General features: G+C 38.6%; 1 protein-coding gene across 2 annotated transcripts in view; it reads right to left on the bottom strand.

Annotated features, from left to right (window-relative positions):
* Positions 1-25,111, bottom strand: part of SNX7 (sorting nexin 7) — a 129,338-nt gene extending 104,227 nt beyond the window's left edge. For both annotated transcript variants that reach the window (XM_069063398.1, XM_069063399.1), the window contains exons 1-2: positions 24,905-25,111; positions 2,384-2,566 (exon numbers count right to left, since the gene is read on the bottom strand). In XM_069063398.1, coding sequence (XP_068919499.1) covers positions 2,384-2,566; positions 24,905-25,096 — 375 coding nt within the window. In that variant the 5' untranslated portion in view covers positions 25,097-25,111. The remainder of the gene's footprint in view (positions 1-2,383; positions 2,567-24,904) is intronic.
* Positions 25,112-25,343: the final 232 nt, after the last annotated feature.

Raw genomic sequence — 25,343 nt, 5'->3', positions numbered from 1 at the left:
AGAGAGAGAGAGAGAGAGAGAGAGAGAGAGAGAGAGAGAGAGAGAGACAGAGAGAGAGACACACACACACACACACACACACACACACACACACACACACACACACAAGTAACTTTTATATATTTAATATATACTTTTTAGAGTTTGTAGAAGTTGTTTCTACCAAAATAAAATGTAGCCTCCTTCAGGGTAGAGGCTGCTTTACTTTTGTATTACTAGTATACCCCTGGAAACATTTTTTACTAGACTTGTGATTTCATTAGTATACAGCAGTGGTGTCATACTCAAATAGAAACCAGGGAAACTGACCATATATAAGGAACCCTGCAGGTCACATGGTGATTTAATATTAAAATATACTATCTTTTGTTGTATTTTTTATTTATTTTTTAACTATTTCCCAGTTATATTTCAATCTGGTTTGAGCCACATCTGTATTAGGCTTTCACACATTTTGACACATTTTGTTTATACATCAGCACTTTCTCTACCGAGGTCACTAAGTGGTTAAAGTGATTTTCACAAGGTCACACAGCCACTGTGTGTCAAAAGACAGAACTTGAACCTATGACATCCTTACTTCAAGGTCAATTCTCTAGCCACTATTCCACAATACCTGACATACAGTTGGTGTTTAATAAAGGTTTGTGGATTGGCTGGTTAAAGATGGGCAAGGAATTTTACCTGTCAGTGCCACAGGCAACTCTCTAAGACTACAAGTTATAGAAAGGATGTCAATTTTCAATGGTAGCAGGAGTTTCCCTAGAGTAAGCATCTCACAATTATGAAATTATAGATCTAGATCATTTTTTAAAACTCATACATGTATGCATATGTGTGTATATATATGATACCTGATAATAAATAAAATGCAATATATAAATGTTTCAATACTTTTGTTGTTGAGTCATTTCAGTCATGTCTGAACCTTCATGACCCCATGCAGTGTTTTCCTGGCAGATACTGCAGTGGTTTTTGTTTTATAGATGAGAAAACTGAGGCAAACAGACTTAGGTGTCTTGGCCCAGGGTGATACAGCCAGTAAGTATCTAAGGCCAGATTTGAACTTAGGCCTTCCTGAGTCCTAGGCTGACACTTCATCCACTGAGCCATCTGGCTGTCTAAGGGTCAATAAATGCATCAATGTAGGCACTGCAACCAATGATACAGACTTTAGCACCTCTACAATTTGGTAAAATATCTTTGAGAGCTGTTGTGATTAAAAATTTCCTCTCCCTGGAGCTAAGATGATGAAAAATATCTCCATATCTAACCTTGCTTAGGAGATCTGTGATTTTTGTTGGGTTAAAGTCAAAGTAAGAGAAGCAAAAAGACACAGCAGTGTATAACAGCAGCACAAGAATATAATTTGATAGATTTAAAGACACTGAAATAAATAAGCAATCAAAAAGTACTAATCAGGTTCTTACTATGTCTTAGGCACTGTGTTATATGCTACAGACATAAAAAAGATTAAAAAAAAAAACAGCTCCTGCCCTCGAGGGGCTCACATTCTAATGAGGGAGCCAATATGTGAACAACTATGTGAATAAAAACCAAATACATTGTAATGGGTGCAGGTAATCTTAGAGCAAAGGAACTAGGTAGGAGGGGAAGGGGGCAGTGAGACAACTCTCTCTCTCCCTCTCTCTAAATATGTGTGTGTAGATATATAAAAATACATATATACACATATATATGTGTGTATACATACACATGCATATATATGTATGTATACACACATATATACACAAATATATGTATATATACTGTGAGCTTTTATTACTTTATTTTCTTGAAAAAGCTTTGCCCTAGGTAGTCAAAAGTAAGCTTTGTTCCCATCGCTTAACTTGGGCAATTCAAGTAAACTTTCCATACAATTCAACTTCTATGCTTGTAAAATGGGGGCATTACTGACTACCTCTGCTTTGTGTGGATCAGTCAAATCTTCAAAAGGGCTTCAGAATATATATTTGTATATGAACTTGATAAATGCTAAATAGATAATTATGCAATGTTTTGTCCTCGAAGACTAAAGCCATCTTCTCCATGAAGGGTGTTTTTATAATGTTATAAACTAAAAGAAAAAAAAAACAACATTTATATATTTGTCATTAGAAACTGGGCACACCTGCTTTTAAATGGATCACTCTGCATTAGGGCTTCAACAGGGTATCTGAATTTAACCAAACTCTTAGGAAGCAACTGGCGGACAGTAGAGAAAATCTGAGTCGTACAAAATGCTCAAGACAGTGATGAACAATTCAGTGCTAAATCCTGCCAAGATTCCAAAATGCCAAGTGTAAAATCAAGTGAAAGTACCGCTAAATTTTCAAAGAAAACACTTTTGATGGAAGAAAAGAAGAGTTCCTAAAAGGGTTACCTTAGTTGTAACTCTGTAGGTGATAAAAGTTTCAATTGTAGTAATGTGGCTTTCAGGATCATCAACTGTAATGAAAAGATCCTTTGAGTCTGGCTCATCTTCAAATTTGTATTGGTTTATCATGGATAAAGGGGATGTCGGCATCAAAGGACTAAAAGAGTTCATGTCCATCAGGGAGGCATCCTAAGGAAGAAAACATTGGAAGAAAGGATTACCCATGGAAAATTCTTTTTATTTCTCTGACTCCTAAAAGCTAACCATGTTAATATAAAACAATACATGCATTTTGATAGTAAACTGTAGCAAATTCCACAAACTGCAAAGTAATGCTATCTGCTTGATATAAAGATGGAGGCCAATGGGAAATGTATTTTTGAGTCACTTCCAATAGTGGTAATGACATATGCTGACTTAGCCATACTTGGTCACCTGGTATCCTGTTGTGACCAATTTTTTAAGTTTCTGGAAACAGCTAGACAGGATCAATGGTGTATATATAGCCTATAACAAGGAGGGTAACCTGCAGCCTCAAGGCCCCACCAAATTTGTTCTGTGAAGTTTGGATTCAGTCAAAGGGATACACTTGAGGACCTAAAGGACCACATGTGTCCTTGAGACCCCAGGTTCTCCCCTCTCCCCCGCCAGCCTATGGTGATGAAATGTACTATAGATAATTAATACATGAGGAGGCTGAATCTAGAACCCTGACTTAATCAGTCAATTTAAGCTTCAAATCAAAGAGTAGATATATCACACTGTATAGTAAGTTGCTTATAAATACTGTGGTTCCAGGGAAAGAACACTAGGCTATAAAGAGTTGAACAGGTCTCAACAACAGATGCCTGACTTTGGTCAAGTCACAGGTCAAGTAACAACCTGGGAGGGGTGGTTGCAAGGGACCGAGAGTGCTAGTTTCCTCAATTTTAAAAAGATAGGCTTAGGGGTGGCTAGGTGATGAAGTGAATAAAGCACAAGCCCTGGAGTCAGGAGGACCTGAGTTCAAATACGGCCTCAGACACTTAACACAAAACTAGGCATGTGACCTTGGGCAAGTCACTTAACCCCAACTGCCCTCCAAAAAGAAAAAAAAAGATAGGCTTAAACCAGGACCTGGATACCCAAAGTCAGCCCTGTTTGAGGACTAACTTCACGTCTGCCGAACCCCAGGGTATAGCCTGAAATTTTGAACAAAAATTTATTTTTCTCTAGCTAGTATATATGAACTATTACCATTGTGAAACTGATAGCTGTTTGGTCAAGGTTAGAAGATTTAGATCAACAAATATAACAGAAAGTAAATGGAGTTAATTACATAATTAAGCTCAGTCATCTAAGATATACATGGGATACATAAGATACATATCATGTGGACCAATATTGAAAAACTTGGAAACTCAGTTACTGACTTCTGAAATCCTTTCTAGCTCTTTCTAAGTCTGAATTGTTTTCTTTTTGTTTTCCTTACTACAGAGGATCAATGAATGGAAAAATTTAGTAAATTAAATAAATATATATATGTATATATGTAATATGTCTAAAAGGTCCAAGTAATAATTTGGCCTAAGTTTTCCTGAAAAATTGCATCAGAGGAATGAATTAACAAGAATGGAGTGTTTAGATACCAAGACAAAGCAAAACAGAGTAAGGTAGCCAGCCCCTGCCCTAAAGAATTTTACAAAGTAGATGAAGAGAGAAAACATACAGGAAATAAAAAGATAAATAAATATGGGAGATGCAAACAGCAGTGAGAGATAGTGATGGACAAGACATCAGAAGTGTACTATATAATCCATCCCTGACTGAATCAAAGATAAAAATAATTTTAGCAGGGCGGTCAGGTGGGCACAGTGAATAGAGTACCAGCCCTGGAGTCAGGAGGACCTGAGTTCAAATCCAGCCTCAAGACACTTAATACTTATTAGCCCTGTGACGTTGGGCAAGTCACAACCCCAATTGCCCTGCCCTTCCCCCTCCAAAAAAAAAAAGCAAGAAAAAAAGATTTTAGGTCTGTCCAGGAGGGCTAGGTCACTTCAGACTGCCCAGGACTTGGATAGATCTGAAAGAAAGCAGGGTATCCTAGGTCATTGAAGTGGCATGACCAAAAAGACATGGGTGGAAAATATCTAATGTGGGCAAGGAAATGGTAGGAGAGGAAGATTTGATCCAGAATACAAAAGATCCAAATGAAATAATTCTATGTTTTTTAAAAATATCAAATAGATTAATAGGAAGAGAAATTAAAATTAATAACAGTACCTAATAGGATTCTGTGAGTCCTTTAGGACCCTCTGTCTATCTCTGATGAAATTTAGATTCAATTTATTCCTAGGATCCTGAAGTCATAGGATTTAGCAAAGAATAAGACCTTAGTAATCATTTAGTTAAATCCCTTCATCAGATGAGGAAACTGAAACCAGCTATAGGAAGAGAAATGACTTGCTCCAGGTCATACAGGTACAAATTGGCAGACTAGAGATTGAAGCCCAGATCTTCTGACTGTAAGTAGGGAGCCCTTTCCCATACGCCATAATCCCAGCTCCCTGCCTTATTATTGTATGACTTTAGTAAAGTCTTTTAATTTCACTAGGCCTCAGTTTTTCATTTGAAAAATTAGAGGGCTGGCTTTCGATGGCCTCTAAGGTGAACTCTAAGTTTTAAAATATGATCCTGTACCCTAGGACCTTTGAAAACCCCTCAAGTGAGAGATATCTCCAAATTAGAATCTAAGCAGCTTGAGGCCAGTGATTAGCATGGTGCCTGGCCCATAGTAAGCACTTATAAATAAATATTTACTGTATTTTTGAACTGAAAAAAAAATCATAGTAAACACTTATAAATGTTTACTGTATTTTTAATTTAAAAAACAGAGTTAAGTACTTATAAATGTTTACTGAATTTTTTAATTGAAAAAAATCTCCCTTAAAAAGTCCCACCGAGAATTAGTCATTTTAAAAATTCCAAAATTAAAAAAAAAAGACCTGAGAATAATTATGATCTATTCCAAAGTACAGGCCAGACATACAAAAACTTGCACTGAAATTGCCTGTTTTGATTAACTATTTGAGTTGGGGCCTTTCAAGCTTCATCTTCCTATCTAATTACATTACATCTAATTCTACTGGGTTAAATTATGGGTTCAAAATTAACAATCAGTTCCTTCTAGCTTTTAAAAACACAGCCTTTTGTGGAGGAGGAAAATGTGCATGATTTTTGCAAAGTTACAGAATATAGCAAGCCTAGTAAGGCATCTGAGGAATGTTTCCATATCAACCAAAAAAAAAAAAAAACCCATGACATTAGAGCCATAAATTCAAGAATATCTGAGATTTCTGAAGGATGGAATGATGCCTACAGGCGACTTCATATGCATTACTGCATATACCCTGACAATGGGTATTTTTCATATTGGATTAGGAAGATCTCAATTCATATGAGATTTGCACTGTGTCACAAACTGCACAAAAATATTTTGTTGTTAATTCTTTTTTGTTTGCCATTGTCTTTGTTTTTTCGGAAACAAGTAATTAGCTAAAGATGAACTCTTGCTAACCTTTTGCAGCATATTCTTTTTTGAGGAAATGGTAGGATGAGTCAGCAGAGATGACAAAGATCTCTAATCTCCATGAAAAGCCTGTGCCTAAACCTTTGAAAACCTCAGGACATGGATTCTCATGTCTTAGGGCCAACAACCATAGCTGTGATTTCATGGTGCTTTAGGCGAAGAAATCTTTGCATTTTCTCTTCCAGATCTTGAAAGAAGCCAGAAAAAAGATCTGTGTACTAGACTATCTTTTACATGAAACTAATTAGTATAACATACACAAAAGAAAAACATCTGGAAAAAAAAATACAAACATTTTAGCCTAATTTGAGTGAGTGAAATAGTGGGGATAAAGTCAGTGTTTCACTGCTAATACTGTTCCCTACCCCTCAATGCCAATTTTCCAGATGGTAAATTTACTTACTGTGGAACAAAGTTTTTAGTACCAATACTGAGGTAAAAGGATATGGAGTTACAGATATAGAGCTGGCTGGAAAGGACCTCAGAGGCAAAACAGACTCATTTTCCAGATCACAAATCAGAAGCTGAGGAAAGTTGTGGCTTCCCCAAGATTATGTAACATAAAGAATAACTGACAGATGGAGAAACTGAGGCGGAGGGAAATTAAGTGACGTGATGTATTCATGGTCATGTGGCTACTAAGTGTAAGATTTGGGATTTGAACCTGGGTCTTCCTAAATCCAAATTTAGCCAGCATTCTTATCTATTATACCACACAGAATGTCACGAGTTAGTTTCTTTTTGAGTATAAGCATTCTCTTAGCAAATTGCCATCATTACTAAATGAGTCTCAGTCTGAATTCTGTTGGAGAGAGGATTCCTCACTTAAAGGAGTCATTCCTGGAGTTCAGGGAAGAGAACTGAATTGGTCAGCTTCAAAGAAGGTTAAAGATTCAATTTGGGTTCTGTTAGTACAAAAAATGGACTTGAAAATTTTGAGCACATTCAAGAAAAGTGCAGCTACACGTTAGAATAATTAACTGATTAGCATTATTTCTACAGTATGCATCTGATAATGGTGAACATGCCAGCAGAGCAAGAGAATGGAAAGATGATGGCTGGACCTTCTGGACTCCAGCCTGGCACTGGAGAAAGCTTTATTCCTCACTAACACGCTCCTCAGAAACTTCTCACCAATCTGACACAAACCATCCAAGTTATTACTGGATCTCATAGACCATCTGCACACAAACAGTTTTTTGCTTCTTCCCAGCAAAGAGAAAGTCACTGTGAGGAGTGTGCTAAGTTAGAATGCTGGCATGAAAAGACCATGCCAATGAAAGTGCTGATGTGGAAGAAACTCACTCACCAGGCATGAGACATCTGGCTCAAAAGCAACTTAATGTGTGCAAGGAGTTTGAGAAACCAAGCCTGTTACAGAGGGACACTCATCTCGATCCGCCTAAAATTAGACTCACCAGCTGTGTTTTGGTTTTAAAAGCCCTCCAATCTGCCTGCTTATCACAATAATAATAACAATGCTGAGGCAGGCCAGGAGCAGACTAGGGCTGGAAGTGTGATTTAGGAAAAAGGCTGTCTGTGACATGCTGTGAAAGTGGGGATGGGGCACTTGGCCTTGCTTGGCCTAGTTTCCCTTCCATTAAAAAAGAGCTTGAGACAATAATCTGCAAGCTGCTGGTGGCTTCCTTCTGACATGAAAGGGCTGCCTGAGAAGTCCAAGCAGGGCCCCAGGGACTTACCAGCTCAGTAATCAACCGAGGCCCTACTCTAGCTGATAGTTCCTTTCTTGAAAATTCCTATAAGCATTAGTTGTAGACTGACAAAAATAAACTTCTAGAAACAGAGAAGATCAGTTTCATTTTTATTTCTCATGTAGATCATCCTCATGTGAGTTTCTGCAATATGTTTACATGCATCCAACGTGTACAAAGATATATCACCCCAACCTTTAATTCGATGAAAATTTGTTAGAGGGAGGCATGTTAGCACTGAAGAGAAAAACAAACAGTTGCTGCCCTCAAGTAACTTATTTTCTAGAAAGGAGATTAAACACACATACAGATAAGAAAATGAAAATTATATGTAAAGTAATGCAAGAGATTAAGAAGTCAGTGTGGTATACTGAATAGGGAGCCAGTTTCAAGAAGCCCTTGATTTGAGTCCCTTCTGTAACACATACTGGCTGGATGACTCAGAACAAGTTGCTTAACTGAGTAGGTGCCAACCCACATTAGTAGAGGAGTTCCCCACCAGCAACTCCTTAGCCTGATGAAATATGAGTTCCAATTAAAAAAAAAAAAAAAAGCACTAACAACTGAGAGGATCTGAAAAGCAGGTGAGGGGGCCAGCCCCAAGCTGGACTCTGAAGGAAGTTAGGATCTTAAGAAATGGGAGTGAGGAGGAAATATATTCTTGTCAGAACCAAGAAAGCCCCCTGAACCTAATGGCTTAGAATGGTATTTCCTCAGCATATTGTATTCTAAGGAAATGCCATAAAATGCCAAAACATCTTCCCCTGTTCCACACACCCAAAAAAAAGGTAAAAAATGTGCCTCTGGCTATATGATATGTTGTGCCCAAATCCTTCTACTGTGTTTCCCCGATAATAAGACACTGTCTTATTATTTTTTTTTTGGACAGAAAAACACCAGAGGGCTTATTTTCAGGGGAGGGCTTATTTTAATGAACATTGACAGCAATTTTAATAAACAGGTAAATGTGAACAAAAAAATGTACCTTTATTCAATAAGCAAATCACTGGGGAAGAACAGGATGACGCGCTCACTGCTGCAGCTCTGATTGGATGCAGCTCGGAGCACAGCGTGCGTTTCACGGGGGGGGGGGGTGTATATAGAGGGTACCGTAATGTAGCGTGTAGCACAGGGGATCACCTTCACTACAGTAGCAATCTCAATAGGGCTTATTTTCGGGGGAGGGCTTATTTTAGAGGAATCTTACACAGTAAGGGGAGGGCTTATTTTCGGGATAGGGCTTATTTTCGGGGAAACACAGTAGTTCACCTACCAGATACCATCACCTGTAAGCTTTCAGAATTGTAACACAGTTTTAAAATACAATTAAACAGAAGAGATAGTATCTTTTCTGCTGGTCTCATTTGTGGACAAGAAAACAACACAAAATATTGTATCCTTCTGCCATATGATGGCAGTACATACAGCAAACAAGCTCTGTGCTTAACAAACTAATAGGTAAATTTTGAAGGCATAGAGAAATCTTTCTAAGATTCCCCTTCTAGGACAGCAAGGTTGGTCATATCAAGTGTTAAGCAATGCATGGAAAACCTTAACTGGAGAGAGGAATAGAGTTAGAACCTCAATGAGTTCATGAATAGTGGGGCTAAAGTTTCTTTCTGCAGGATTGGAATACCTCAGAGAGATCTTTGAGCCTAAGCATCCCCAATAAAATGAAGGGTAAAAGTTTCCATTTTATTATTTTATGATATTTCAGTCTTTCTCACTTTTCCCTGGAGGCATCAAAAGTTCTGGTAATTTGTGTGGGCTTCAAAAAAGGACTGACTAATGCTCATCACTAGGAAGAGTAAGGCAGCAATAAGAAATGGCTCACATTTTATCCAGTGCATCTTACAGTTATACTCAAGGGTAACAGTAATAATCAGGAACCTGGAAGAGTATATCAGTATATTCTTCTAGTTCTCTAAGAATATGGGAATTTGATGGCCCATAGACAGGGGGGTGGAGGGGTTCTTTTTTTTTAATGCATGAGATGGCTGACATTCAGTAGCTACTGTGAGCCAGGAACTATAATCTTTAAATATTCATGCAATAACACTTAGAAAAATTATGAGTCTTTTTATATGACTGAGGCTGAAAAAAGTTATGATGAGCTGAAAATGTTATTATGAAATGCCACTGGGGCACCCCTCCAAATACCTGAAAGTTGTCATTTCCTAGTTATCCTGACAGGCTAAATAGAAAGCCAAAATCAAGAAGGTCATGATGTCTTTTGGGAGGCTGGCAGAAAGAGTCTACTGAGAACACAGGGTCAAGCCAAAAACCAAATTAAGGCTAACTTTCCAGTGGCTATGAAACTCAGAAGGAAATAATGAAATCAAATTTATGTCATTGGTTTGTTGGGTTGGATTTTTTTTTTCCAATTTTGGTCTAGAACTGAAATTTTTATCACTGTGGAGGATTCTATGTGAGAAAATGTCCTCCACCAATGCAACGGGTTTGAAATTTGCAATTTAGAAGTATCTGTGGTCATTGAGAGACGGACTTGGCAGTATCAAGTCTGTATCAGAAGCAGAATATAAATCCATGTCTCTTGTGACTTTAAGGCTGGCCCTCTAGAGTTGAAGCAATATCCTACCTCTATGCCAATGCAATCCAGGCTAAAAAGTATTTGAATTGTTCTCAAGACTCAGTTGGCTCAGGAGATTGAAAACCAGACTGTTGATATCACTTGCTGGTTGTCGGAGCACAAAAGAGCCACAAGGAGCTCCAAGAGCCTTCTCTGATATTTGGCTGGTGGAAAACAATAGGTAATTCAGTTTTAGAAGGTTTGTTCAGCTGAATTAATTTGGTGTTCTTCATGCTGGTTTCTGATGAACAAACACCCTTTCTGGGATAGGCTAAGCAAATCTCCTTTCGCTAACTGTTTGAATGACCCTTCAATTGTCTCATTTTATCTCATTATAAAACCTAAACGACAAAGAGACTGGCCTGAGACAGACCCAGTCCATAAAGCATGTCTACTATGCCATGTTACAACAATATCACACAATAAAAGACAAATAAAGATCACCAACAGCAATGGCCCATAATGGAATCAATCAGCCAGTGCCACAGCCATCCTTCCAACAACACCAGCATGTGGGCCTAAGTATCAGGTGTGAAAGGTGGAAAACAGCTAAATGCCCCATTAGTTTGCTATAAGATATACTGAGAATAAGTAGGGCAGGCAGAAGACATGTTACCAGTCTCACTGAAGCAGAAATGTAGAGGATCTGACGTGCTTGTGGTCAGGCAGAAAAACAACAGGTCAGCTAAGACACAGTAATTACAAATGGAATGACGCTTTTAGGAAAAAGACAATATGACAGATTGTGAAGTTGAAGAGACACAGCTAACGAAGAGGAATAAGTCTTACAAATTGAGACTGTAACCACAACCAAAATATAGCCTTTACATTCATAAGTTTTGGAAATCAATTTAATCATACCTGTAAATGTGCCCAGCAATGTGTCAGTTGTCTCAGCTCCAAATAAGAAGGATCAGAGCCTATGTACATGTTTACAACAGGAATGCTGCTTCAACATCTAAACTCCAACATTCTAGTAAAGTGGAAAAGAACCATCTACCTCTAAAGAGAGCTCAGCAGATGCCAACAGGAGTCATTTTGTTAACCAAAAAAGGCTATCTCCCTTTGCAAAGCAATGTGGTATATGTGGATAAAGCATTGGATATAGTTAGAAAGGCCTGAATACAAATCCAACCTCAGATACTAACTCCATGTATGGCCCTGGTTAAGTCACCCTTCTCTCTTTGCCTCACTTTCTTCTTCAGTAAAATGAGGTGGACTCGATGGCTTCTAAGGTCCCTACCAGCTCTATTTTGTGATCCTATGACCTATATTCCTAGAAATATATGACATTTTATTAGTGATTTGGTCATTGAGGCACCACTCTAAAATCACTTTTAGCTACCCTTGAAATTCCTCTAGCCTTCCTTGACTAATTTAACCACAAAGGGAATTTACTTAAAGTATATACATAAATATTTGCTACATTATCATGATCTACATTAAAGGTCTCCAAAGGAAGGAAATAACCAATTCTTCACATCCCTTACTATGTAGCCACTGCTATTCATTGTCTCCACTTCCTCTCCTCTCATTCATTTCTAAACTCTTGGCATTTGGCTTCCAGACTCATCAGTCAAAGGAAACTGTTATCTCCAAAGTTATCAGTCATCTCTTAATTGTCAAATCTAATAGGCTCTTCTCAGTCTTCATCCTTCTTGACCTACTTATAGAATTTAATATTGTCGATTACCTTCTCCTCTCTGGGTTTTCATGACACTACTCTCTCATGCCCAGTTCCCTTTGCTGGATCTTTTTCTTTTGCCTTTTTGGAGGGCAATTGGGGTTAAGTAACTTGCCCAAGGTTAAACGGCTAGTATTTTTTTGTGGGTGTCAAGTGTCTGGAGCTGGAACCAAACTAGGGTCCTCCTGACTCCGGGGCCGGCGCTTTACTCAATGTGCCACTAGCCGCCCCTTGGATTTTCTTTATGGTCTCTTTCATTCCCTTAGATTCAGTTATTTCCATGCAGATGATCTCTAGATCTTTAGATCCAGCATTGGTCTCCCTCCTAAATTCCAGTCCAACATCAGAAATGGTCTACTGGACATTTCAAACTGGACATGCCATTACACAGACAAGACTTCTCAGACTTAATAGATATAAAACAAGTCTAATGTTCTTTCCCTTCAACCCTTCTAGTAGTACTAGTAATGTAATAATAATTCATAATACTAATAATAACCAAACTTTATAGAGTTCCTACTATGTGCCAGGCACTGTGCTAAGTGCTTTATAAATATCTTATGTGATTCCTACAACAACCCTGTGAGGTAGGTGTAGTTATTATCCCCATTTTACAGCTAAAGATGCAAACAGAGCCTAACTGACTTGCCCAGGGTCCCACAGCTAGGAAATGTCAGAGGCTGGACTTGAACTCAGGTCCTCCTGACTCCAGGTCCAAGGCTCTATCCACTGTATCATCTAGACAGCTATCCTTACTACTACTGAGGGTACTAACATTTTCTCAGTAATACAGGTTCATCCTCAATACCTCATTCTCTAATAAGTGGCCAAATCTTGTTTCTATGTTCATGACATCTTCAGAATACACCCCTTTCTCTTCATTTACCCCCTAGTTCAAGCCCTCATCACTTGCACTATTGCAATAGCCCTCTAACAGATTTCTCTCCATCAAGCTTCTCCCTGCTCCAATCCATCCTACAGACAGTTGCCAAAGTGATTTTCCTAAAGCATAAGTCTAACCAAGTCTTTCCCCATTTCATTAAACTCCAGTGCTTTCCTATTAACTCCAAAAATAAAAAATAAAGGTGTTTATCTGGCATTTAAAGATCTTCATAAATTGGCCCATTCCTACCTTTCTAGTTGACACTTTTTCCCTACATCCACTTACTCTGTGTTGCATCTCTGTATCCTTACACCGGCTGTTCCCCCATGACTGAAAAACTTTCCCTCCTCTTCTCCCCCTCTTAGAGTCTCTTGTCTCCCTTTCACCTTCTTCAAGAGATTCCTTTCATCTTCTTCTTCCTGATGCCCCCAAATTCTACAGCTTTCCTTGCTGAAGTCATCTTCCCCATTCTCTGCATGTATCTTACTTACATGTTGTCTCCCCTCTTAGAACATGACCTCCTTGAGAGCAGGGATTCTCTTACCTCTTTATCTCTGTAACCCTACCCTTTAACATAGTTTTTGGCATATGAATTCTTTATTAAATGCTTATTGATGGACTGATGTAGCAAGGCCTGTTTGCTGAATAAAATACAGCTCTTCCTAAAGTTAAAAACAACCAGCCTACAAACATCCCATTCATATCAAATCTCCAATCCTACCCTGGTTCCCCCTCCACTTCCAAAGAAGGAGCCTGGTTCCTCATCTACCTTACTCAATACAATAACCAAGCTGGCAAAAATTGATCTCCACCTAGTGGCTAGTGAGAGGTACTTTCCCTTCCCCTCCCCCTTTTTCTTCCTCTCCTTACACAGCAAAAAGTTAATAAATACTTCAGCCAATGACTTTCCACACTTTCTGACACATACACTTTCTCTTTTCCTTCTATTATCCAAGTAGCATAGGATAAAAATCTCTCGCCTTCTCTTCATTCCAACTATGGACTAAAGAATAGTTGAGAGAGAGAAGGAAGGGAGGGAGGAAGAAATGGAGGGAGGGAGGGAGGGAGGGAGGGAGGGAGGGAGGAAGGAAGGGAGGAAGGAAGGAAGGAAGGAAGGAAGGAAGGAAGGAAGGAAGGAAGGAAGGAAGGAAGGAAGGAAGGAAGGAAGGAAGGAAGGAAATAATACATTTGCAAATTAAGTTAGAGATAAAATATTCCTAACAACCAAGCCCTGGAAATCACTTTCTGGATCTCTATAAAACTTTCATCTCCACTTCATCTTCCACTTGAAAGTTGCTTTCTTCAAATGCCAACATTCAAGACATAATAAAAAGATATTTTTATTCTGCTGAAGTTTTTTTTCTTCTTATAAGTAATACAGCAGTACTGAAGCAGTAAGAATTCTCTGCTGTTTTTCATTGCAGACACATAATATTTCAAAGGTAGTATGTTTTTTTATTGGCTAGACTGGGAACCTAATGACAATTTTTAACTGTCTCTACAGGAAAAGGTATTTTGCGTCCTAAACTACACAATTTACAAATGAACTTTGGAGACATAGCTGCTTGTGAGATGGAGATAAAAGAATGGACAACAACTTATTTGGGCATAACTGTTCTTGACAATATTTACCGTGAAACATAATGAAAAAGTAAATCACTAGTATTCAACTTTGAAGGAACAGGAGGGAAAACAGACACACTAATGCAATGTCGGTAGAACTGTAAATTTGTCCAACTACTCTGGAAAACAATTTGGAATTACCAATCAATCAATAAATATTTACTAAGTGCCTATTATGTGCCAGTCACTGTGTTAAGTACTAGGGATGAAAAAAGAAATAGACAGGGGCGGCCAGGTAGCACGGCGAGTAAGAACACCGGCTCCAGTGAGTGTTTGAGAAGACCTGGGGATAGAATCCAGGCTCAGACACTTAGCACCCACCCAGAAACACCTGGCCATGTAACCTTGAGCAAGTTACTTAACCCCGATTGCTTTAAAAAAAAAAAAAGAAAGAAAGAAAGAAAGACAGTCCCTGTTCTCAAGGAGCTTAGAGTCTAATGGGGGAGATAATCTGCAAACATACATACAAGGCAATCTATATATAAAATAGATCGGAAAAAACTGGAAGGTAAAGCAGAGGAGAGATCATTCCAGGCAAAGGGCACAGCCAGAGAGATGCAATAAAGGTGATTATAATTTTTAGACCTTATGACACAGAGATCCTGTTCCTGGAAATTTAACTCGATAAAATTAAAGCAAAAAGCTAGGCTCAATATTCGCCAAAATACTGGTAGCACTTTGGCAATAAAGAAATGGTAACAAAGTTAGTGTCCATAGATAAGGAAATGGATTAATAAATCATGATTTATGTATGTAACTGAATATGACTGCATCGTGAGAAATGATGAATATAAGAAATTCATACAATTTGATGCCTTAAAGTAACAAGAAACAAGAAAACAATATATATGTCTAAAGTAACGTAACTGAAAAGAACACTGTATATTTATAATAGTTCAAGATGAGCTGCAGAGAAGGGATGACAAAATCAGTGTTGCACTCCAAAGGTAAGAGGCTATGGATGTGGAGTTTTGCATATGCTAAAAGCGCCACTGTTTCAGTTAGTTCTTTGTCGCAAAAAATGGTCCAGTGCTCGGGACAGCAGGGCTGCAGAACAGAAGCAATAAGACTCCGAATTCAGGAAACTGTGACATAAAAACCAAAGGCATTATAATAGTTTCATATAAATAAGTAAATAAATCACTAGAAGTGGACTAACCTAGTATATAGTGTCAGTTTCTGAACCAGGAAGAAATAAGTTCAAGTTCTGATTCTGACACACATATAGGCCATGTGGCCAGGGTAAGTCATCTAAACACTTAGTGGTTTGGACAATTTCTGAAGAATATAACTGACAGAAAAGACTGATTTGAATTGGTAGAGAAGGTTTATCTTCCACAAAATTCTCTCTATCAAGGAAATCACAGGTCCAGTCATTAACCAGGTTAATTAAAAAGAAAAACTCCCTTTGGGTAGGTGTCTTTTCATGGTTTTTGCACCTAACAACAACAACAAAAGCAAGGGAAGGAATCTACCATAAAGAAAGCTGCATGTCTGAATACGGGGTGAGAAATTTATTACAGTTGCCAGGGCTTTTAATGCTGAATGTTTTCTTACTACCATACTTTTCTGCCACCTGGAAACAGAACCAGGCATAAACATGCTTATGTTTTCATTGATGATGGTTTACAAATATTTATCAAAAGTTAAGTTTATGTGTATTTGTAGTTCACATCACCTTAGTAAGGAAGCATAACTGTGCCACAATATTTCAATGATTATCAATTGAAGGCCATGGTTCTCCCTGGGCAGCAATGGTAATTGCTCATTTAAAGTAAATACATGTCTTATGTAAACAAATTAAAATCCTGCTTCTTACAAGGTACTGGGTGAGGGAAGCAGGGAGGAACTGTTGATATGTGTAAGTTTTACTAAAGAAATGCCATTTCAGCTATGCATTAGGCCAAATACAAAGCAAACCAGTTTGAGGAAAAATTCTGTTCTCTCCTTTGGAGCTCAGTTTACTTCTCCTTTCCCCTATTATCAGCTTAGGCTTGGCTGTCATGTCTTCTAAAGAAGAACTGCTGAGACCCGTAAAAAGAAGTTGCTTTACAAATACTAAGGGTAAATAAGGCTATTTTTGTCATCGGGATACCTGGTTTTCCATATTAGAAAATGCACTTTAATTTCAGCTATACAGGCTATCAAACTCATGAACTAAATGGGTATTGTTCCAAAAGTTCATTACTAAGTCTCTTTGGAGCTGATAATGCATTTTCTTTTATAAACACCATTATATGTGGTGATTAGGTTTCTAGGTCAGCCCACAAAAGTCCATTTAACTCATAAGGTAACTAAAATAGACAACCAGGAATAATGTTAACAGCAGTATTAGAAATTGACATTTATATAGTTCTTTAAATTTGCCAAAGTACTTTACACATATTAATTCATTTGAACCTCAAAACCCAGAAATACCCAGGTCAATTAGATTTTATAAGTGATAATAGCTCCATTTTACTGATGAGGAAAAGGAGACTCCACAAGTTTCAGTGACTTGCCTGTAGCCACACTAGGCTACAATGTATTAAATGCAGATTTTAAACCAAGCCTTTTGCTACCTCCTATGTGAAATCTTCTCTGATCTCTAATGGTAAGTGTTTTAAGAAAAGGCTGGGGGGAGGGGGGTGAGTAGGAAGGTTGAGGAGGGGGTAAGAGAGAAACTGTTCAAGACAAATTTTTAATTTAATCTGCATTAACATTTTTTTCTCTGTCACTCTAAGTCTAGACAATCAATAAAGCAGTAAATCAAGCCCTGATTTATGTTTGTTGATTTCTTGGGTATGAGTGCTCACACTGAAAAATTTAACAATTATCTCTTGCAAGTTCCAGTTGGCCCAGTATATCTTTGTGTGTACATAATATCTGCTGAAATGTATGTACCTTTCCTTTTAAAACATAAGTTCCTTGAGGACAGAAGCTGTTTCATTTCTTTTTCTTTATATCCCCAGTACCTAAGACAGTACCTAGCAAAAATAGGCATTTAATAAGGGCTTGTTGATTGATTTTTGATTTTTAACTCTATCCATTGAACAAATTTACTTTTCCAGAATCTAACAAGTAAGTGTAAACATGATTTCTACAGGAGTTTGAGTCGCAAGTTCCATCTCAGGATGCCAGGCATCCTGGCACCAGGATGAATGGTATAATAGTCCCACTGTTCTTTGCCTTGAACTGACCACCTCCAGAATGCTTGATTCAGTTCTGGGCACCAAATTCATGAAATGACAGTAAAAGAGGTGTGTTCCATACTCCTCTCTAAATAATCACAGAAGGCCTAGACTTCGTGATTGAATCATCAAGGGGTACAAACTGGAAGGGAACAAAGTCTAGACATTGCTATTGAATCAATCCATTTAAGAATCAGACTGGGTCCTAACAGTCTGGTTATTCAAGTGGGAAAGGAGTAGAGGGCTTCCAGGCACTGACTGAAATGGAGTTGAGGCAGCATTGTAAATATACGGAGACTGGCTGAAGAAACTATCATATGCTGTGGGTTTTGGATAAAATAGTAAGCAAGTTCAGAACCCATGCAGCATTCGAATGCCTGATGGCCAAGAAAAAAAAAAAGCAGTCCAACCAAGTCCCTAATTGGGGGGTGGAAGAGAGGAAGATGATGGAGAGAGGAGGGTTAGAGAAAACCCTCCACCTCTTCCCCAGTCTCACTAACCAGACGTTCAGTGCTTCTTAAACTATAGGTCTTGACCCCATATGGGGTCGTGAAAAATCTGGCAATAGTAAAAGGTTTCTGAACCCACAATGACCAAAAATTAATTCAAACTCAAATGTGTATATGAATCAGAGGTGTTTCTGGTAGCACTTGCTTGTGTTACATCCAGCAACTTCACTTCAGTCTTGGTCATGAACTTTAAGCATGCCCCAACTAACAGGAAAAGTTGTAAAGAATGGAAAAGACCAGAGGATGATTATATGAACCCCAAAGGACCAGGGGATTTGACATTCTTATTGGTGTTCTAGCAATGGTTACATTGGGAGCTAGGGGCAAACAAGCTTATTGAGGAAAGTTAGCTTCAGAACTCTAGGAACCCACCAGAAAGCAACACCATGCCCAACGGAAGTTCACAAAGTCCCTTGAAGGGGACAAATTGGAAATATCTAGCAAAGCAATTTCCAGAGCTGTGAGTTATCCCTTCCTCACATCATCTGCTCCAAGTTTGAACCCACTTTCCCTGGCCTCTGTATCTTTGGAAAAGTATATCCCTGGTTTGAGATGATCCATTTAGGGAATGCATGTTTTTAATGGCCAATTAAGTATGACTAGGAAGTAATATCAAATGATAATCATTAGGTCAATCATCCTGGTAGGGAAACATTAGCTATAGTATGAAAAACAAACAACTTGCCCTAAGATCCTTATGAGACAAGAAGTCAGCTGGCGTCTGGCACATTAGCACACCAAAGCAAAAGAGTAGTGGAAGAATGGAGTTTTTGGTACATCAGTAACCTAGGAGTTCAAAAGGAATGCAATCTGGATAATGAAGGAACTAGAAAATCAAGCCATGAACATCAGTTTATGGAACTGGTGCTATTTAAGGCTAGAGAAAAGAAGGCTTTGATGAGGGGTGGTGATTGCTAACTTCAAGTAAACTAAAGGGCTGCAATGCAGAAGAAAGATTAGACTTCCTCTGGCTTGAGAAAGAAAAGCCAATAGCAACAAATATATAGCAGTACAAAAAAACTTGGCACAAAGTAAAATAATCACATTATTTTATCTCTAAAAGTTTGAAATGTTCACTATTTATCATCTCTTATAATTATTTGTTTTACATAATTTGCCATCATTAAAAATGTCCTTTTTTTTCTCTAATTTTCAGTCCAGGTTTTATGTTATCTTGCCTATGGCAAGCTTTTTTTTTTTCTTTCAAGTAAAGGATAGCAGGTTTTCTATTTCATTTTATTTTTTTACAAGTCCTCTCACTATTCCAACTTCAAGAAGGTTATGATGCACTGTGGAAAACTCAGTAGCAATCTTTCTATTTGCCAGTTCCTTCGGATGGACTTACTTTTTTTCAAAGTATTACTTAGGCTATTTCAAAGCAATAAGCTTGTCAGTCCATGGTATAGCTTTTCATTTTCATCTAAATTTTCCTCCATACTTTGATACAACTGAGACTACTTCATGTTGGCCTTTAATCATTCTTGAAACACAACTTTCCAAAACCAATAGCTTCTGCAATATCGCCACCAGTCACTGATATGTGCTCTATCAGAATTACAATTCTTATATGTTCCCAGGCTGCAATATCCATTGTTAATAGCTATAGAATTAAAAGAATAACAAAAGAGGGCAAAAAACCACAAGTGTATGGAATGAAATGTAGCCATCAACTGACAGACAACCAGTTGAAGTTGTGCAAGCTAATTCAATTTAGTTTCACTTGGAAGTTCTATGTCAGCCCAGTGTCAACAGAAGCATACATGTGACCACTGAAGTCACAAAATGAAAATATATTAAACTTTTTGCTTGTTTTAAGTAATTCAGACAGCATAAAAATTTGTAGAGAGGCAGATATAAATTTTAAGCAAGGAAACTTATTATAAAAATTACAACTATCCAAAACCAGAATGGGTTGTCCTAGGAAGGAGTAGTTTCCCCCTCCACCTTCAAGCAAACTGGATAAAACTATATGCAGTAAAAGGCATTCTTGTTCAGATACAGGTTTCATGACAAGGCTTCTAAGGTATCTTGTAGTTCTTGAGATTCTATGATTAAATGATCATATACTCAGAGCTAAGAAAACTACTTGACTCTTATTTTACTTTGGTTTTCTCTGCCAAGAATCATCATATTTGGACTGGAGATGAGAGACCAAAAATAAAAGGCTAAGAAGTATTTGAAATCTAAGATAAGAAGTGGAATAGCAAGAAACAACTTCAGATACCCTCAAGGAATCCAAGTCACCAGGCCAAAATGAACAGAAAGAAATGGCAAATGTGATCTCGGAGTCATTGTCAGTGATCTTTAAAAATTATGAAAAATAGGAAAGGTGACACAGGATTAGAGAATGGCAATTTTTTTTTGGGAAAAGAAAGTCTGCAAAAAAATTGTCCTACTATGTACCGGACATGGTGCTAAGTGTTTTATAGATATTATTTCATTTTATCCTCATATTACATGCATAAATACACTTCCTAGTTTTTGTTTTGTATACCCACCAAAACAGACATTAGATCCAAGATCCTGATTAATTTAAGTACTTCTTATTGCTATAAGAAATGAATTGCTTCTCCATTTAAATTTCCTTCATAAAATATTCTGCTGCTGTCACATGCTTATGTCCATTTGTCAATAGACTTTAAACAAATGAAGAGTATGAGATAAAAATAGCCTACAAAGTAAGGTTTGAACCCACAGTCTTTGATGATCCTTTAAAATAATTCAGGGTTTATTTTGTTTATGAGCAGGTAATAGTTGATAGTAGATTGTGATAAATACCACTTGCCTCACAATTTTAACTTTCCGTATCACTGGTTCTACTGAATTACCATTTGTTCAGGCTAAGGTCTCAACCACTGTCTTGTGAATGGGGAACTCTGATTTATTAAGCAAACTGGTTAATAGTGAGTTAAAAGCCTTTAAACACATAATTTAATTTCTTGTTATTGTCCAACTTTGCCTAAGAGTCATCAAGCCCTAAACCATAGTTAGTAACTGCCAAGGTTAAAATTTAACATTGCACACAGAAAAAAAATTACGGACTGCTACACTCCTAGATCACATGAATCACTTGTAAAGCAAGAGCAAACAATTATGTCTTAATTACGCTAGAGTGGCACATGTGCCAATGACTATCCCGATCTGACGAAAACTCTATGAATCTTCCCCAGAAGAGTATCAGCAGAGAAGAAATAATAGAGTTTCAATATTAAGAATCCCTGGCTTAATGTTAAATTCTGGGTGATTACTCTAGCTTCTAAATTATTTGAGGGCAGAAATGAAAGTGTTGATCTTTCTCCCTCTAGTACTCAACACAATGTTTTATACATAAGCGATTAATAAAAGTTTGCTGAAATGAATGAATAAAGAAAAGTACCATTCATATCCTCAATGCAGAAGGTAGTCTTGCAGGGAAAATATCACTTCAATTTCTTTGTCTTCTTAACTTTATTCCAAGCTTCTAACAAAAATGCAGACACATGCAAATTTCTTGTGGAACATCATAAAAAGCTAAACCTTCCTGACTACTTTTAAACATATCTATTTCTTTCTTCTTTTATTTTTGAGGGGGAAGGCAAGGCAATTGGGGTTAAGTGACTTGCCCAAGGTCACACAATTAAGTGTCAAGTGTCTGAGGTCACATTTGAACTCAGGTCCTCCTGACTTCAGGGATGGTGCTCTGTATTTACTGCGCCACTTAGCTGCCTCCAATCGACCTATTTCTTGAATAAATCATATATAAATCATATTGAAATAAATTATAATCTTCCTCTGACCTATGCCAATCATGAGTAGCTCTTGATTGTTTCTATTTCTTTGCATTAAGGTTGCATTCACCTGCTTGTACTAACACTTCTTGCTCATTTTCTTAAATATATCAGATAAAATATTTTTAAAATGTAAAATGGACAATAACTTTGTGAAGCCTTTAAAAAGTCTCTTGACACACTTACTTTCTTCTAGGAATAACTAGGAATCTGCTTCACCATTGTCCTTTTTTTATGTCTCTTCTTTTTCCCCCATAGTATCCAGCTTCATTGTGGGTATTTCTCTACTTTTCCCCTCATTTTTGAGTTTAAATCTCTTGGTCAACTCAGTGACTCTCTTGCCAAAACTTCTTTGTTTGTATAAGATACACCCTTAGCCTTAGATCTTTTTTATCAGGAATCTATGACCATGAAATGTGACTTTGGTTCTGGTAATATAAACAAAATACAGTCTAGAAAGCCACATCTTAGCATTTTAGAGCTGATTCATTTATTCGACAACTTATTAAGCATTTCTTCAGTTCAAAGCATTGTGCTAGGAGAGTTATAAAGATAAAGCTAAACATGGTCCTAGGCTGTGAGAAGTTTACAATTTGGTGAAAGAGATGACACCCAATTAAAAGTGAAGGAATATTTATTCAAGGTCAACATGTATAAGATACTTGGCTAAGTCCTTGGAGATACCCAAAATAATTAATAAGAATTAAATAAAAATTAATAAATTAAATACATAATAATAAAATCAATAGATGAGCAAACAAATAAATAAACCATAAAACATTCACTGACCTAAAAGAGCTTATAGTCTATCATAATGTATATATGTGCAGAAATAACGTTTAAAAAGTGCTTTGAGAATTGGGGGTTAGGTCTTCTCTGGCTACCAGAAGACATCTGAGAAAATGCTGGGAAGGAGTTAATATCTGAGATGAACTTTCAAATATGGATAGAATGTTAACATATATGAAGTTTAACAGAATGAGATGAGGTCAGAGTTTGAAAGCTTTGAATGCCAGAATAAGGTATAGGTGGTTTATTGGAAAACCTCTAGGGTTTCACTGAAGGTTCTCCAGGAGTGAAGACACATTATCAGAGCTATTCTACAGGATGGTTCATTTGGCAGTGACATCAATCAATTAGACCAACTATTTAAAAGTTTTCTAAAATACTGTCCTTCAACTAAGGAAAGTTAAAGGACTCCTCCTCTGCTAATGTTCTCTCTCCCACTCATCTTTCAACTCCCCAGATCGTCCCATATCCATGAAGTCCTGCTATCAGTTATTTACTTTGATTTGGAAAGCAAACAGTAGCATTTATTCACATATTCAAGATTAAATAAACTACTTGAGCCTTGACAAATGCTCCATTTCAACCAAGCATTATACAGTATAAAATCCTAGACACACTTCGCGGCAATGTGAAGGGAAACAGTGGCCAACCAGTTGTTGTGTATTTAGAGCTGATTAATTTAATCAATAACTTATTCAACTAAATTGTCTCATGAGATCAGAGATCTGAGAGGCTTGCTGTATTAATTTTTACACTGGAACCTAAAGGAATTCTGACTTTTTTTTTCCCCATAGAAATTCATTTTAATAGAAATGTAAAGAGGGAGAATATTGTGACATTCTATTTAAAGAGCCTAATGATCCTAAGGGTATATGACAGGAAGGTATAGTATTGGATTCATTTAACATTCATAAACTATTATGAGTAAGACAATCCAGGCCTTAGGAGCAAAAAGATGTGGGGTGTGACAGTTCTTACCATAAAAAAAAAAAGTTTACAATCTCATTCTTCTTTGAGGCAATTCAGGCTACAAAATCTAGCCAAGGACTAGCTTGTCCACTTACCCACCTCCCTTCACAATCCCGCCTATAAAGGACTGGGTATAATTAAGTTCACTTACCCAGGACCTCAATGTAACATTTAACCGCTGCAAAAGCATTAGTAATTAATGCATGGTTTTAATCTCAACCCACTGTCTCCACAGACAGAAACTTGGGAGAAACTAGAGTTTCATTTTACCCCGCCCCCAAAAAGAATCTTTTTTTTTTTAAAGAAAGAATAGCTATCAGTGAAAAACAGACAAGCCTGCAAAAATCTAGGGTTTCTCAAAAATCCTGCAGGACATAATGCCAGAGGACTCATGAGACCTGTCTTTGGTCTTTTAATGAACGTGTACAAACTAGTTTCCAATCGAATCTCCCTCTCCATAAGTTGATTCTTTGGATCTCATTTCTATTTGAAATCTCTTTTATTCCCTCCAGGCTAGTGATGGTTAGGGTAAGGCGACAGCCACCAGGCAGGGGTTCCTTCCCCAGCAGGACTTCTACGTGTAAAGCTGCGGCTTCCATTCTCAGTCTCTAAATCAAAAAATCTCAATCAACCTGAAACCCAAGCGGGCGCCCTCTAAGCCCCAGGCTCTCTCCTCCCCTGAATTCCCAGGGCAGAAGGAAAAGGAACGCAGTGGGACAAGTTAAGAGCCTGCTTGCATCTAACCACCCTGTCCAGGCAGGGCACGGTCTGGTCGGGCCAGGGAGTGGAAAGGGGGAAAGAGTCGGGGATGCCGGGACTGAACTTTCCTTTCTTGACCCCAGTAGGACAACGAAACTTTGAAGTCTTTGAAAGCGAGACACGCTCATAAGCACAGAGGGTCAAAGTGCAGAGAAAGGGGAGGCTGAGAATTTTCAAAGCCCGGTTGCTTGACTCCAGGCTGCAAAACTTCTTTCCGGACAAAGGCTCGGAGGCTCGCAAAGAGCCTAGGTCTGGCTTCCAGAAAGCTGCAGGGTAAGACAAATGGAGGAGGAAAAGAGAAGGAGGAAGACGAGGAGGAAAAGGAGGAGAAAAAAGAAGCTGGGGAGACCCCCACCCGCCCCTTCCCTTCGCGTCCCTCCCCTCCGCCCTCCTCCCCCAAATCCCCTGGCAGGACCAGGCCCGCTGACAACCTCGGTGGCAGCTCTAGAAGAGGAGTTGGGAAGTTTCTCTCCGACGCGCCCCCGGGGCTGCCGCCGCCCTCACCTTGCTGAAGACCTCCAGGTCATCCTCGTCCTCATCTAGGTCCAGCACCTCGGGCTGCATCAGGACTGCGGCCCCACGGCCGCCTCGGGGGCTCTCCCCGCCACCGCTGCCCGCCCCACCGCCGCCGCCGCCGCCCGCTCCGCCCGGGGGCCCCGGAGAGAAGGGCTGCGGTACCCAGCTCTCGCCGTCCATCCCGTCCGTGTGTGTGAGCCCAGCCGGCCGCCCGGGCAGCTTCGACTCCCCCGAGCTTGCCCATTGGTTCGGCGCACATCCTCCGCCTCCCCTCCCCGTCCTCTCCCCAGCCCCGGGGCCCGCCGCGCTGCGCAGAAGCGGAACTACCGGGCTGAGAGCCCTGCTACGCGGCGCAGAGGCCGAACCGGGGCTGCGCTGGGCTGGGCTGGTAGCCACAGCTGTCGCGCTCTGAGCAGACAGCGGGAGG

Source organism: Petaurus breviceps, unplaced genomic scaffold (genome assembly GCF_028583685.1).
Source record: "Petaurus breviceps papuanus isolate PSGF00001 unplaced genomic scaffold, PetGlider_PUasm1.0 90564, whole genome shotgun sequence".
NCBI classification, from domain to species: Eukaryota; Metazoa; Chordata; class Mammalia; order Diprotodontia; family Petauridae; genus Petaurus; species Petaurus breviceps.
The sequence above is the reverse complement of the archived record's forward strand: the minus strand, read 5'-3'. Positions and strand labels throughout refer to the sequence as shown.